This window comes from Typopeltis vanoorti, chromosome 17, assembly GCF_054136105.1.
Source record: "Typopeltis vanoorti isolate ZY-2024b chromosome 17, IOZ_Tvanoo_1.0, whole genome shotgun sequence".
NCBI lineage: Eukaryota > Metazoa > Arthropoda > Arachnida > Uropygi > Thelyphonidae > Typopeltis > Typopeltis vanoorti.
This window is the reverse complement of record NC_143565.1, coordinates 64717058-64734152: the sequence shown is the minus strand read 5'-3', so window position 1 is coordinate 64734152 and position 17095 is coordinate 64717058. Positions and strand designations below refer to the sequence as shown.

The following is a 17095-nucleotide window of genomic DNA, read 5'->3' as shown; positions in this document are numbered from 1 at the left end:
CATTTTCATATTTGTTTCATTATATAAAAGATAAAAGAAATTTGAGGGAAAACACTAATTTAAAAATGACGTTAAATAAGAGGGGGGGGTGAACCTTCATTGAAACAAATTCCATTTTTAACAAGCTTTTCAGCTGTCCGATAATCACTTTAATTTCAAAAATCTTATTCGCGATAATTAACAATGAATAATGTTTAGTACCTTTTTTATTTCTTTTCTCTTACAACCCTTCCACAGAAGAAATTTAAAATTATTAAAAGCAACAACTGAAAAAGCAAGACAAGTTTCACAGTTCATCATGATGTAACTGAGTTAACATTTCGGCATTGGGTTCATTAGCATCATTCTTGATTATTGAAAATAAACACTTGTGATCTGTGTTAGTATCATATTAATTGGAAAGTCCTGTTAGCGGAAACCAGAAAAACAAAAAGAAAAAAAAATATGGAATCACCTACTTACCCAAAAGCCATCTCTTACTCAAGGACGTCTCCTTTTTGATGCTGTTTAGGCGTTGCTAGGTGAACTACCTCTTTGATCGCCTGGTGGCGCTCGTGTATTGTATTTCAGCGAGATGTTTTCGTGATTATTTGCGCGCTGCAACGCTAGCGTGCTGGTGTAGTTTCTGGAGGGTGGCCTTTGGATATAAGGTAGTAGTTGTTTTGGTGCGAGAGGAAGGTAAAGCTGGAAGAAAACAAGCAATGCCAACTTTGAGGGAGAAAGTTGCTGGTTTATTGAGACAGTTATCTTCTGGACCAGATACAAAGTGTGAAAGCACTTCAGCATGCACGTCGCCCACAACATCAGGTCCTCCAGAATCCTTCATCCAGAAGTACTTGAATGGGTAAGCTTTTTCCTTGCTGTTCATTCCGTTCTTCATTCAAACAGTGACATTAACGTACCAGGTGTTCTATTTTCAGTGCAAACAGCAGAACATGTGCCCAATACTATTGGGCACATGTAACAGAAGCACTTTAACTAAGATTACCAAGTATTATGGTTGATTTAATTGACTGGAGGTTTTATATATATATATATATATATATATATATATATATATATATCATATCGAACCCATTAAGGAATTAACTATTCAGCTGTTTTCATTACAGCATTTTCCAAAGGATCCGCTTATATATTTAACTTTGAAACAGTGTTATTTGGTATAATATCTTGTGAGAATTATAGATGGGATTTGATTTTCTTTAATCTTTAGCCTGAAAATTTACTATATATATATATATATATATATATATATATATATATATATATATATATATATATATACTGAGGCACAGTGCTGATATTTTTTGATAAAGGACTAACCATAGATAGTATTTGGCTCGTAACACTTGTTTCTTAACCGCTTTGATTGTTTACTAAAGGCATATTTTTGACTGCATGCTGAAGTATTTATAATTCGTCACCTTTTAAAGTATGCTAATTTAGTAAACAAACATTCAAAAAAAAGCTGACAAGGAAGCACTAAATGCAACCATTAAAAAAAAAAGTGTGGAACATGAAACTACTTTTTGTAGTTTATATATATATATAAACTACAAAATTTTTTTTTTTTTTTTTTGCAGAGCTTTATATGAAAATTTGTTTAGAGTTTATTAATTAAAAAACTTATACGTGTAACAAAAATCGAAGGATAACCCACGGAAAACTGTCCATCATATCTCCAGAATGAAATCCTCAAAATCATTATTCATTTGGGGAGGCTTGGAGAGAAGTTATAATCCCCATGGGTGAATGTTCAGCAGCTTGGCACCTTCAAAGAAAGATTGGTTGAAGAATATTATTATTATTCGTGACACCTCCAAGGAGTTCGAAGACTCATCGCGGGAGGACACCTACAACGAAAGAAGACCGTGAATATCACGGTCTTCTTTCGTACTTCATATTTAAAGTATATATATTAGGGAGAAAGAGACTCTCCTTTCAATAAGTTACACGATTTCTGAGGGACTTTTAATTCATATAAGTTGAAAACAATGAAAAAATTAAAACTACATGGTAGTAGGAAATACAAGCATTTCAGTGGACGTATTTTTATGAGGCGTATATTTTATAGTTTTGCAAGCAAAAGTACATAAAAACACTCTCTAACGAAACTTTTCACAATAAAACACACACACACACAAAAAAAAAAAAACACTAGGAAAAAAAGCAAAAAGCTATTGTAAACATATTTAGAGGAATCAAAGGAGGTACACTGAACTATATAGATCTCAAAATTCGACTTTTTGTGGCACCTGGTAAAGAAACTTTACAAAATTCCACAAATTAATATACGAATGAAACGTGAAAGTATTTCCTATTATTAGCATATCATCTCTCCAGAATATGTACTTTTTATAAATATAATTTGATGCCATAGAAAATGCATAATATTCACATTCTCCACCAACTAATCTCTTAGATTTAAAACTGTTTTACAACCAATAACGGATAATTTTAAATAAGCTGCTAACAGTATTTATTTGAAAAAGAATTAAATAATTCTTTGAAATTGTATCGAAATACATTACAATTGTCTAGGTGAATAACTTTTAGGTGATTCTGGCACTTTTCCAGATTTTGTCTCTGGCGCTCGTAATGTATTTGTTCTCTGTTTGTTTATTTATTTTTTTTTTACACATAGGAATAGTGGTTACTTTTTAATTATCTAAGATGAACCGTGAGAATGTCAATGTTACGATCCCATATTATTTCCCCTTCTCCTTAATCGGTATATTGGGAAATACTGCATTACAATAGTTCTGTGTAATTCAATACTGCATAATATAATTCTTAGTGGTTCACAAGCGGATACTTAATTTTTCACAAAATATAATCAAAAACATTTATTTGGTAATTGATTTCCTCATAATCTCTGATTAATCAGCTTTTTCTTGGACTCATGTTCATTTTATTAGTGTTGCTTTCCCAATTCATATATACTGTATACAACATATTTTAAATAATAAAAATTCAAGCATGGATATTCCACAAGATTTTTTTTCTTCTTTCTTTCTTTCTTTCTTTTTCTTTTTACACTATTAATTATAATTTTACATGTACTTTAGAGATTTAATCTGTTTCTTTTGAAATTTTAAAGATAATTAGTGTTTGAGTCTTGCTCTGCTGACTAAGAGGCAGGTGGATAAGTGTCCATTTTGATTTGTCAATTTCATCCTGATTGCTGGTTACTATTTTCAGTTTTACTCTCTTCTACAGGTTACAAGCATTATCTTCTGGCTATGATCATCAGTTTAGTCTGCCAAAGGGCTTGTAACTAAAACTATTCTGTGAAAATAAATTCAGATTTGCTTGAATATCAGCACCACTCCACATCCATTAACTAGTTGGTAAGAATCCAAAAGGGCATGGATGTTTGTGATTGTCTGTGAAAATACTAGTGGTGATGGTGGACAGTTGATGATGTAGTTCGATGAGTGTTGAAGACAGAGAGTTGTAGAGCAAGTGACCTCCCTCGATGAGTATGGACTCCCTGGAGGTGTCAAGTAGTAATAATAATGATGTTGGCCTGGTCGACTGAGTGGTCGGCATATTTGCTCTCCAGCCAAAAGGCTGCGGGTTCAAATCCTGCCGTGGGCATGGCTGTTGTGATTGTCTGTAGAAAAACTAGTGGTAGATTGTGTTGGTGTAGTTGCAGGATTTGAGTGGTGGAGAGAGCTGTAGAGCTGGTGCCTTCCCTCGATGAGTCTATGGACTCCCTGAAGGCATCAAATAATAATAATGATAACATTACATGCATCAGCTTTTGTGTTCTAGAAAAGATCACCTTGGATGTGACTTTTTGAAAATTATCTTGAACTTTGTAGCAAGAATGATGCTTTTTCAAAATGCCACGTGCAGAGCATCAGTGCCTTAGCAATTTATTTTGTTTCTATAATAAAGTAATTCTGGAGTTGGATTTATATGTAGTTGAATTTTGCAAATGCATTTGATAGAATACCACGTGAAGTTGTTAAGTAAGCTAAAACAAATGGGAATGGATGCTGGATTGATGAGATAGATAAGAGGGTGGTTATCAGACAAGGCATCATTGAGTAGTATATGGCAGAGTGGAGTCGAGTCAAAGTATAGTTTAATCTGTATGTTAATGATGTTGGAGATATTCACAGAGTGATATTCAGTTGTTTGCTGATGATGCTAAGTTGGGAAGAGCTATAGTACATAAAAATGATGTGCAGAATGATTTGAATTGGCTATCATTGTGGTCAAGGGATAATGATAATTTCTTTTAATGTGGCAAAATGTAAAGTTATTCACTTTAAATTTAAAAAAAGTGATCTGTCAGGGATCTGGGAGTTATGGTTGATAGGGAACTGAAGTTCAGAGGTCATATTGCAAAAATTTGCAAACAGTCCAGAAGATCACTTAGATGCTCAAAAATATGCTTACTAGTAGAGACAGAAAAGTCATTATTCCTGTTTATAAGATTCTGGTATGTCACATCTGGACTATTGTGCTTAGATTATTTGGTCACATGGATTTCTTGGAGATCTGAAGGTGGCTGAGAGGATTCCAAGGCAAGTAAAGAAGATGGTTGCGTGCCTGTGGAATGTTCCGTACAATGATAGACTGATAGGTGACATGATAGAAACATTCAAGCTGCTAAAAGGGTTTTATAGAATGGAGGTAGGGGAACATTTTCAGTATATGGCAGGTGGTAACAGAACAAAAGGTCATCATTGGAAGTTAAGTAAAGTTTTGGTTAGCAATAATGTGAGATCTAGATTTTTTTCTACAAGAGTGGTGAATGTGTGATGTGGGTTGCCTGAGATGGTTGTCAGTTCTTTGTCAGTGAATCAGTTTAAGGAGAGGTGTGATAGGCATTGTGTTAAATATAATTGTTTTTTCTTCGATGGTGAATTTTGGTTACATTGTGGGAGGTATGATAGGTATATTGTGAATGATGTTTCTGGGCCTCCAGTGATGAGTCTTTGGACTCCATGGAGATACCCGTTAACAATAATAATAATAATCAGTGGAAAGCTGCACACTGTAAGTAGTAAATGAAATGATATTGTCATTACTACTACTTGTATTTCAGTCATCACAAATCAGAAATAAACAAATGTTTATTTTTAAAATGTCAGTAGAGGTAGTAAGCTTTAATTATTCATCCATATAATTAAGATCTAATCTCTTAAATTGAAAGTGTGCATGTATATTAGTTTATTTATTTATTTATTAATTTATTTATTTTTTACTAAGTACTTATCTTTATTTTCTATAAATGCATAATTTATACACAAACCTGGCATTTAGTTTTTACCTTATGAAAGTTTTCTATGAACTGTTGGGCTTGCTAGTCCCAGTATCCTTTTAGATCAGATATCAGTATCATTTTTCCCTAATGTATATATTATAACATTTTTACTGATTCCTGGTTTATGTTTAAGATATCTTAAACATTTTTGAATGATGTGGTTTTTAGCATGATTACTGTGCTTTAATTAGCTGTTTTGGCTAAAACTTTTGCGCAAGACAAATCTGTACTGACTTAAACTTATAGAAAGCTAGCAATGGAATTACCTGTAACTAGCACTGGCTGTAGTATTTTGCCATTATATTCAGTTGTATCAACTGGTCGTTTAAATTTAAAAAAAAAAGAAAAAAAGTGTGTCATCCCGAATAATATATGCTCAAGTGAGAAATATGATTAAGATTTATATTCACTGATTTTTGCAACACCAGAATTTATTGAAAGGATGGAAGGACAACTTCTCAGAACATTAATAGAAGATAAAGTTCCTGGGAAAAGAGGAAGGGGTAGACCATCAATGAGATGGATGGATGGTGTGTTGGGTGACTGATCTTTAGAGAGTTGAAGCTGCCAGAAAAGCATACAACAGGACTGTGTGGTGAGGCCTCGTGTGGCAGCACATCACTGCACATCGGAGTGACCATACAGCATCTGTGAATGTGCAGTGAACATATGGATATGGAGAATTTATTAGTATTACTATTTTTTAGTTGGAAAGAGTTTGGTTTGAATCCCATGTAGGATGTAAAGAATCTATTTAAAAGCTTTTCAACTGAGGGTGTTAGCAGCCTCATACAGAGATAGCACAGGTTTTCCTCCCCAAAATTTGGATTTTGCTTCCAGCATACTAGTCAAGAAAACACATGCAATTCACATACAAAAATATACAGACATAAGACTTAACCATCTTATTCTGTTAAAAATTATGATTGCAAAAGCTAAGATTTTTTTTTTTTGTTATTCTTATCCATGAAAGGTTGTTTGTGAACCTAATAGTACATTTGTACTGCAGATGGGATAAGAATTTTTTTTCCATTTTTATTAATCCCTCTCTCCCCACACACTCTCTCTCTCTCACTCACTTTAAAGCCTCCATAGCTCAGTTGGTTTAGATGATCCCTTTGGTTGGAAAGACATGGGTTCGAATCCTATCTACCAAATATGAAGGACCTTTGTGAGATATTTTCAATCAAATGGTGAGTTAGCTGGTCATATGGAGTTGGAGGGTTTCCCCTCCTGAAAACGCGAATTTTTTTCCCTCAAAACAAAAGAACATGCAACATACAGACATAGGACACTTTAGGCATAAAGATTAACCTATCTATTCCATCAGAAATGGTTTCGAATGCCTGTGCATTCGAAAGTGAAGTGTAGGTCTACACATGAGTGTAAATCAGGAATGAACCTAGTTTGTAGAGCATGAAACCTAAATATGAAACTTTTTCAAATCAAGATACTTTCAGTAAGCAGGTGGTGGTGGGTCTTGCACTGGGTGATGAAATTTGTTCCACCCATAAAGACAATTGCAAATATTCATATGCCTATGGTAGGATTCAAATCCATAGCCTGTTGGTTGGAGAGAAGATATGCTAATTACTCAGCCAACTAGGCCAGCTTGACTGGTTATGGGTTTTATGGGCCTTTAACTGCTCGTGATGGAACTCTTGCAATATAATATTGGCATTCATTAACATAACAGGTTTACCCCACTAGTTTGACAAATATGTTGTACTTGACGAAAAATTGTATTCTTTGTTCTTATCTTTATTTTTCCTAAACACAAGCAAACAAAAGTTTACATGTGACATATCTTTATATATTCTTGAATTCAGAAAGCAGTGTGACTTTATATTTAGTTGCTCTGTTTCTCATAATATGCATGTTTACGTCTACGATATAATTATGTATAAATTTTCCATCATAATAAAGGTAAAAGATGTCACAGGTAAAATGCAAAGAGAGCATTTCTAAATTTGTTTTAAGTAATTCTTATTACTATTACTTCTAAGCCTCCATAGATTCTGAAGAATCATCTCGGGAGGTTGAACTCTCACAGACAACAGTAACTATCATACCTTGCCTTGAATGCATTTAATGTTGGAGCACTTACCACCCACTCTGGCAATGCATTCCACTCATTCACCACCCACCAAGCAAAAAAAAAAAAAAAAATATATATATATATTTATACATGACTTTGTACGGTTTTCCAGGAATGATCTCTCATTCTCACATCACCCATTATCCTATGCACTAATTCACCAGTATCTATTTGATAAACTCCTCTCACCAACTTAGACACACCTCAGTCATCACCCCTCCTCCTGTTTCCCAAGCTCTGAAGATCACATTCCCTCAATCTCTCCTCATATTCAATGTTCCAGAGTCCTGTGAGAGTCTTAGTTACTCACCTCTGCACTCTCTCCAATGTTTCCTTATCACTATATAACCAGGTGATCAGATCTGTGCACAGAAATCTAAATGAGGCCTAATTAGTGCCTTAAACAATGGAATTATCATTTCCTTTTATCCATACATATCAGCATTCTTTGTATTGTAGCAGGACAGTTCTTTATCCACATAGATCCCCTGATCCCTTGCCTTCTCCACCTCCTGAAGCAAGGTTCATCAAGTATGGTAAACCTCATTCCATTTTTTTCTGGCCAAAGTATATAACTTTACACTTAGAAACAGTGAAACGACATCCCCATTCATCAGTCCAAAGTACCAATCTATTCAAATCCTCTTGTAACATCAACACATCAGAGTTTCCTGATATTGCCCTTGCTAATTTGACACCATCAACAAACTGAACTAGATTATTATTATTATTATCAGAGACCTGCATGGGGTTAAGAAATCAGGAAGGCCATAGATCACCCAGACCAGGTGTCACACCTTCTCGTAAACTCATTCACACATGATGCGTTCACAATTTCAACAGGCAAACTGTTCCACTCACTCACTGCTCTATGAAAAAAATCTAGCTCTCACCCTCTCTTAACTGAATACAAAGTTAACTTTCACGGATGCCCCTTTGTCCTCTCCCCACCATATAATGAAAAATTTCATCAATTGATAACCTGTAATGCCCTTTCAGAAGTTTATAGACTTTGTCATATCATACATCTTTCTCCTGTTTTTTTTTTTTTTTTTTTAACCAGTGCCTGCAGTCCACATGATCTTCAATTCAGAATTCCGATATCTTCTATGTTATTCTTCTTTGCACCTTTTCCACAGTTTATCTCCTCTGAAACCAGGAGACCAGGTCCATGCGGTAGTCCAGGTGTATTAATATGAATGCCTTGTAAAGAGGCAAAATGATTATCTTATCCTTAAATGTCAATGTTTGTTTCAATGTCACAGTTATCCTTTGAGTTACAGTTATACTGCAACTTTTGCAATGTCACCTTTGACCTTTGCTTTCTTATCCACCATAACTTCAAGATCCCTAGACTCATAAATTTCTTGTTACATAATCCCACCAATATTATTATTATTATTGTTATTACATGATACCTCCAGGGAGTCCAAACACTCATCGAGGGAGGGCACCTACTCTACAACTCTCTGTCTCCACCACTCAATCCATCAACTCAATGAATCGCAACTACCATCATCATCTACCACCCACCACCACCACCACTAGTATTTTCAGAGAATCGCAAACATCCATGCCCACAGCAGGATTCGAATCCGTAGCCTTTTGGCCAGAGAGCGCATATGCTAACCACTCAACCAACCAGGCCGGCAAATATAATATGCCATTGAAAATCTCATCATGCCAAAGTGAATAACTTTACATTTGTTAACATTGAATTGGTAGCTATTATCATTTGCCCACTGCTTCAGGTTATTCAAATCATTTTGTAAGTAGCATATATCAAACATCTCTGGTTGCCCTGCATATCTTTACAGCATTGGCAAACAGTTGAACATCTCCTGTGAGATTCCCCCCATTTTTATTAATGTACAGATTGAACAACAATTGTCCAAGTACTGATCCCTGGGGTACACCACAGGTCACCTTAAATCTGGTAGATTTGCACTCATCATACATCACTTTCTGATAACTATTCATCAGCCACCCACTTATGAAAGTGTAAAGCATATTATATCATTGATAAAAGTTAAATGTACCCAGAACAGAACCCTGTGGTACCCCACTTGTCACCTTCCTTTTTTAAGACACTGTATCTCTATCCACCTGCTGGCACCTATTAGTCGCCATCTCTGTAACTAAGCTACCAAATGATTATCCATCTCCATCCTGCTCAATTTCATCAGTAGTTTATCGTGCAGTACTTGATCAATTGCTTTAGAAAAATCCAGATAAATCACTGTATAAACATCTCTTCTGAACAATACACTAGTCATCCTATTATAAAATGTAACCAAGTTACTAAAGCCTGACCTCTACTAAAGAAACCCATGCTGCTCTGAGAGAGAGTTCCATTCTCATCAGTCCAGGTTTGTATTTTGTCTCTAACACATTCACCACTATACTTGATAATATGCACTGGCCTGTAGTTTGACACAGCTGGTTTGGATTCTTCCTTATGTGGTAGCACTGTTTTTACTTCTCCTCTTTTGGCACTGTTCCTGTTTCCAAGCTTCTAAACAACCAAATCAACGGGTGGAATGTGACCTGTAAGAATGTGCAAAAATGTGCACATTCCTGTAATATGTGCGGTGATGTCTTATTCAGTCCCACTGCTTCGTTAACATCAAGGTTGCTTAATATTCTCAACAGTTCCCAATCTTAAACTGTCAGTCTTCTGTCCTCCATATTGCTATTCAACATTACTCTTAGTTCCCCCCCCCCCCCCTCACCCCACATGAAGCATGTTAATGAAATACTCATTGAAGCATGTTAATGAAATACTCATTGAACATTTCGGCAACATATTCAGCAGGTGGAACTTTTGTTCCATCTTCAGCAGCTAAAGTCGGTCTTCCATTTCTTCTACTAGCAGCATAACTATAGAATTCTCTGAGATTTTGCTTTACTGCTTTGGCCAGTCTCTTTTCATATTCCAATTTTTCTTTCCTTACTCCAGGCAAGGGGCCCCTGACCTCCCAACGAAAAAGGAAAAAAAAACACTAGAAAATTTTCCAAAAATCTTTTCCTAATTAATAAAATTAATTTTTTAAAAATTTATGTTGTGTCGTATCTTCTATTTCTATACTACTTATGAATTAGCGATCGTTGCAGATGCTCAGTCATAGGTCGTATGCGATGCGTAGTGTGTATTCTCAAATAGTCTACTCAGACCCCCCCCCAAGATTAAACCCTGAGTGCGCTACTGCCTTCCTCACTTGCTCTTTGTTACTTCTCTTACAAATGATTATTGCCATTCATCTCGTGCTGCTTCCATAACACCTTCCCAGATTTCATGCCCGACCCATTCAATGATTATTCCATCAGTTCACTTTGCGAACGTTTTGAAAGAACTCTCTAGGATTTTATAGTATTTAGCTGGACATGTGGGTAGTTAAGAAGGGAGTACCTAGAGAAGAATGCAGCAACTAATTACAGTAAAACTGAAAAGGCAATTTAAATTGCCATTTCAGTTTTATTCTGTAAGAGTGAAAAGCATGCTCTGTAAGAAAGGCAGTCAGACTGAAGTTATCTAGACAGGTGAATAGAAATTTTCAAGTTTTTTTTTTTTTTTTTGTATGGCAGCTAAAAGAAAATGTAATCATGAATACAGATAGCAGAGTATGATGTATTCAGCAGAAATGATGGCATTAATAACAGTGACTTTTCAGTCATACAGAATGGTGCAAAAAAACCCACAAAAAATTGAATACTCAGTACTGAATAACTACAATGATATGTTATGCAGTAAACAGGTTCATTAACAAAGAAATATATGTTCATATATGATGATACATATATCCACAACTATTAGTGGAATCTTGGTCTAATGAAGCATTAACGATGGTAGATTATATTCTCAAAATGGGCACCTTGTCTTTCAAGACAGGTTTTGTACCATATGTGAAGGCTCTCTGTCATCATTCAATGGTTGGGACATCTGCTGGACATGTGTAATTTTATCCCTTAGTTTATCTATGTTTGAAGGCGGGTCATGGTGGAATACCCATTCCTTCAATATACCACAAAAGGCATCAAGTGATGTGAGATCAGAAAAACGTGAACCTCAAAATGAGCCTCCCAGGGAAGTTTTCCGATAAATAGGCTCTAGAACCATGTGGTGTGTGTGATAGGTTGCTCCATCCTGTTGGAATACCTCTGCATGAAATTAAATGTTTTTTGCATGACACATCTTATTCAAATCCTGGGTGAATGGAACCAACACATTTTCGATGTAGCTTTCGTTATTCAAGGTCATGGTTACACCACCCTCTTTAATGAAGTAGGGCCCAATTATGCTATAACTGGAAACCACTTACCTTGTGGTGACCTTCTGCATGTTGTGGGCTTGGACCATTTGCTCTACCAACTTTGTATGAACGAAAATGATGCTCAACAATAAATGCCTTTTCTTCCAACGTCAAAAACATTGCTACAGCTAAATGTAATGCCATATTCTATATGTGGTCTTCTATTAATATGCATGCAGTCAAATGGCATATCTTATGGGGGGGGGTTGTCGAAGTTCAGTACTTTTTTTTTTTTTGTGCCATACGGTTCATTATAAACAGAAATAAGAGCAAGGGGCTCAGATGTAGTGGAAATGAAGTGAGATATTACTTAAATGAGTTAGAAGCATTTAAGATATTGCTTTCACTTATTCTGGGGAAACAGCCTCTGCAACCCTACCTCATCTTCTTGCATCAATTCACTCCAAAGTACTTGTGCCTTATAATGAATGTTATCCTGCATCAATGACACATAATAATGAACGCTACACTCAGAGCTTAGGCAGATGTTCCTGTTCGAGAAGTATGTCTCCAATACAGAACGATATTACTCTGAATGAGGGATACCTCCCTTCCCATGTGCCTATATCAAGTTCACCTCTGAGTTAACTTCAGGCATGATCTTTACATAGCACATGGGATGTCAAGAGGCTTCAGATGGATACTCTTGACATTGTCTGTTGAGAGATGGAGAGGCACAGAATTGACATCTCGGAAATTAGACCAGATAGAATGGTCAGGCAAGATCCCTTCTTAGTTATAAGCCTGTAAATGACTGGATACTTTTTTTTTATCAGACTTGAGATTCATGTTACACTGTGCCAATCATGGTGGTTTATGCACTTCATTTAGATAGAACTCCTTGCTCTTTTCATGTCTTTGAATTCTGTAGGTGTTTTAGATTGCCTGTCAAGGAGATGCCTCTCATCATTTCAGGAGAACTTCAGTAAAAGTGGGAAAGAGTATGGCAGTTAGACAGCATATGGCAGGTTTGTTCCAGAAGAATGCAATAACCATGGCAAAAGACTGCTGGAATTTGCCCATCATAACAGATTGGTTATCACTAATACCTGCTTCTAGAAACATCCCAACATATCTATGAGGTAGATATGTTGGGGTTCCAAAAGTTTCCAGCCTGACATACAAAATTCATGCCAATTTTAAAACACAGTGCATGACAGATACCACCATCTATGGGGGAGCTTAGTATACCAGTTTCAACTCCCTGCATTCATCATTCAGTTGGAGTCACTTGTTTGACTAACTCGTGGCATGCTAAGTGTAATGTTAAAAATTGAGTACCATACTGTGATAAAGTTTTTCACCAAAGAAGAGCTTTCTCTAAGTGCTATCAAACGGCGATTGAATGGTGTTTATCGGGAAGCTTCTCCTTCATGTTCCACCTGAAGGAATGGGCTTGAACAGTTTCATGTAGAAAGAGAGGGCATCGAAGATGATCCTCATGGTTGGCTTGTGGAAGTGATGACTGAGGAAAATGATTCTCTTGTTGAGGAGGAAGTGCTCAGTGACAGACAGCTGAAGCTCAAAGAAATCTCAGCAAGGTTGAAGCTTTCTGTAACAATCATCTTTCACATCATTCACGAGACGATTCACATGACAAAAGGTTAGTGCAAGGTGGTTGCCCTGACTACTCTCTTCAATTCAAGAGCAGCGTGGGACCTGTTCCCTCAAGTTTTTAGAGCTTTGCAGGGAATCAGAAGTGCTGGAATCCGTTGTCACTGGGAATGAAACCATGATCCTTTATTATGATCCTCTCTCCAAAAGGGAATCCATGGAGTGGTGCAAAGCAAAGCACCACCAAGAAAAGCCAGTCACTCAGTCAACCAAGAAGATCATGGCAATAATCTTTTGGGATTGCTGGGGAATTCTCTTTATTGACTTCAAGGAAAAGAATACCATCATGAATGCAGAATATTATGCTTCACTCCTGCACAAACTGCTTGACACGCCATAAAGGAGAAGAGACAAGGAATGCTGAGTCATGGTGTTTGTCTACTTCATGACAATGCTCCAGTCCATATGGCTATTGTTGTGAAGGAGATTGAATACCTGTCTTACAGCCCAAATCTAGCACCCAGTGAATATATTTGCATATTTTCTTCCTCTAAGGAAGATGCAGATGACAATGAGGTGAAGGATTCAGTTTTAAACCATTTTGCAGACAAAAGTACAGACTATTTTTTCAGGGGCATAGAAATGTTAATTCAAAGATGTGAAAAGTGTGTTGAAGTAAAGGGAGATTATGTTGAAAAGTGACACAGTAGTTTTCTATCTATCACCTCTAAAATTAGTCAGGTCAGAAACTTATGGAACACCCTCATATATTTGAATTATCAAACATTTACAAATCACGATTTACAAATAAGATCAAAATTTAATCACTGATTGATTACATCCTGGTATTGCAACAATGGAAGACAAGCATTTTGATGTGTACCTGTCCAGGAGCAGACTTGGCACATAAAAAAACCATCATCTAGTAAGAGTCAAAGTAAGACAGACCCCAAACCTTCCAAGTCAGTCCCATTCCACTAGATTGCATGTCAGGGTAAATCCCTAAAGGTTCACGGAGAACCTTCAAAAAGGTTGGAAGCCTGCCCGTTGGAGAAGGAGAAGAATCTACCTGTTATAGAATGTGAGCAACTTGCTCACATTCTGTAACAATGGTACTATTGAACTAGACAATGGGAATGGATACACCATGATACTTTTGGATTTTGCAAATACGAATGGTAGACCTGTTGCATAAATTGGAGAATATGGGTTTGGGTTATAGAATATTAGCATGGATAAGAGGATGGCTGACTGACAGATATCAAAATGTAGTATACGGGGGATGTGAGTCTGCAAGGTTTAATCCTGTGGAGGTCGTGGTCGAAAAAATTGCAGCATAGGTCACGTGTATCTGAGAGATATATTCATTACTAGTATGTGCTAAAATGCGATAAAGCTCAAAAAAAAAAAAACACTGCAAATATAATACATGATGGTTTATTTATTTTCAGTTACAATCTAGAAATTATTGAACAAAGAAAAAAACAACAACTAAACCAATACTATACTGACATCAGTATGTACGTGGTATATCTCTCAGATACAATTTACTATCAAATATCATTTTCAGTTTCGCATTTGACTCCATCATTCTTATCATCAGACTCGAGTAACAAAATTGCTGAATCTCTTCAACATCTGATGGATTATCTAATCAATATATTTTTCCAGCCATTTTCAACGGTAAATAAATAAATTAAAAAAAAAAAAAAAAAAAAAAACTAAACCAATACTATACTGACATCAGAGGTCGTGGTATCTCTCAGATACAATTTATTATGAAATATCACACACCTTTAGATAGCACGTGTTAAACCAGAACTGACCGCATGAACAGTGCGGAATATCACTCATATGCATGCGCAGCTAGTCATGACCTCCAAGCTCTACACTGGATGATATGTGTAAGAATATTTATATTAAACAATTTGTTTGTATCTGTCAGATCAGCGCAACCTCCACAGGGTTAAGGTAACAAGTGGTATACCACAAGGATCAGTGCTTGGTCCACTGTTATTCAATCTATATATTAATGATATTGGGAAGGATTTGTCAAGCGACATACAGCTATTTGCTGATGATGCAAAGATAGGTAGGGGAATCAGGAATGCTGCTGCTGATATGCAGTACTTGAAGAATGATTTGAATAGGCTGAAACTGTGGGCATGGGAAAATGGATGTCAGTTTGGCGTGATTAGATATCCAAAGTCGTATTATATTGGTGGGATTATGCTAGAAGAAACTGAGGCTAGGGATCTTGGAGTGTTGGTAGATAGGAAGTTGAAGTTCATGGGCCAGGTAGCAAAGATTGCAAATACAACTCAAAAGATAATTGCAATGCTGAAACAAACTTTCACATGTAAAGATAAGGATGTCATTTTGCCACTTTACAAGGCCTTGATAAGACTTCACTTGGACTATTGTGCACAGGTCTGGTCTCTTGGCTTCCGTTGTGATTCTGATATACTGGAGAGAGTGCAAAGGAGAGCATATTAGCATATTAAAAATGATATCCCGATATCATTTTTAATTTATTAAAAATAATATCGGGATTATGGAATACTGATTATGAAGACAGAGTGAGAATTTGTAGACTGTAGACACTAGCAAACAGAAGAAAGAGGGGGTGATATGATTGAGACTTACAAACTTCTGAAAGGATCATACAGGATTTCAATTGATGGAATTGTTCGCTTTATGGAGGGTGGGGAAAGGACAAGAGGGCATTTTTGGAAGCTGAGAATGAAAGCTGCTAAGAAGGGATGGTTAGGGCTAGATTTTTCTGTCAGAGGGTGGTGTGTGATTGAAATGGATTGCCACCGGATGTTGTGAGTGCAAGCAGTGTGAATGAATTCAAGAATAAGTATGATAGCTGGTGTGTGTAGTATGTGTAGCCTCCCTTAATGAGTCCCTGACTCCCTGGAGGTCTCTCTTAATAATAATAATAATAATAATAATAATAATAATGCTTTGGAAGAAAGTCAGGATGATAAAGGATATAGCCAGGAAATATCTAGGTCCGATAAGACCTAGATATTTCCTGGCTATATCTAGGTCTTATCGGACCCATCAATCTCAGAAACAAGATTGGATCTGATCAAGAGGTGGCAGTTGGATAAACAAAGACAAAAGGATTGAAGAATATAAGTGATTATATAGAGAAGTCATAAAACACATCCAGCAGGATGAGGATAAATATTATGCTAAAAAATGTGAAGAGATAGTTCCAGATGAGCAGGCATAATTACAAAAGAATTTTTCATTTAGTTTGTGAGCTTAAGCAAAAGTTTAATCCCAGATTGAATGTTATCACTGATGTTAATGGAGTGATATTAATCTTCTTCTACGCATTATTCCCGCTTCCTCTGCAGGGTCCGCGTGTTACTTAGATGCGACCTCCCATTAGTACTACTCCCAACCGACCCGTCGCCTGGTCTGCCGCTGGGGGGATATATTTTTTTTGACTGTAAGGCGTATGTTCACGGGGCCGGTTTGCCTGCTTGCGGGATGAAAAACGCCAGATAAACTGGTGGAAAAAACCCTACTGACCGCGCCCAAGACCGGCTAACTTGGCTATGCCTGAGGAAGATCCTCAAATTCCTCACGTCTACAACGGGAATCGAACCTGGGACACTCCTTTCCCAGGCATATGGTTGCGAAGCGCAAAGCCACTAGGTTAACCGCGCGGTCTAATGGAGTGATATTAATAGGTGATCAAAAACAAATGGAAAGAGTATTGCTGTGAAGAGCTGTACAGTAAAGAAGATGAGGTTGGTGGTTCCAACTCAAAATTTCCAAGGGGAATCTTGAGTTGGAACCTTATTTCCTTCAAGAACCATAATCTTTGTC

The 17095-nt window shown here is 36.6% G+C and overlaps 1 protein-coding gene across 1 annotated transcript in view; it reads left to right on the top strand.

Moving 5' to 3' along the window:
* Positions 1 to 649: 649 nt before the first annotated feature.
* Positions 650 to 17095, top strand: part of LOC150097448 (PP2C-like domain-containing protein CG9801) — a 124549-nt gene continuing 108103 nt past the window's right edge. The window contains exon 1 of the mRNA XM_090407354.1: positions 650 to 844. Coding sequence (XP_090263480.1) covers positions 702 to 844 — 143 coding nt within the window. The 5' untranslated portion in view covers positions 650 to 701. The remainder of the gene's footprint in view (positions 845 to 17095) is intronic.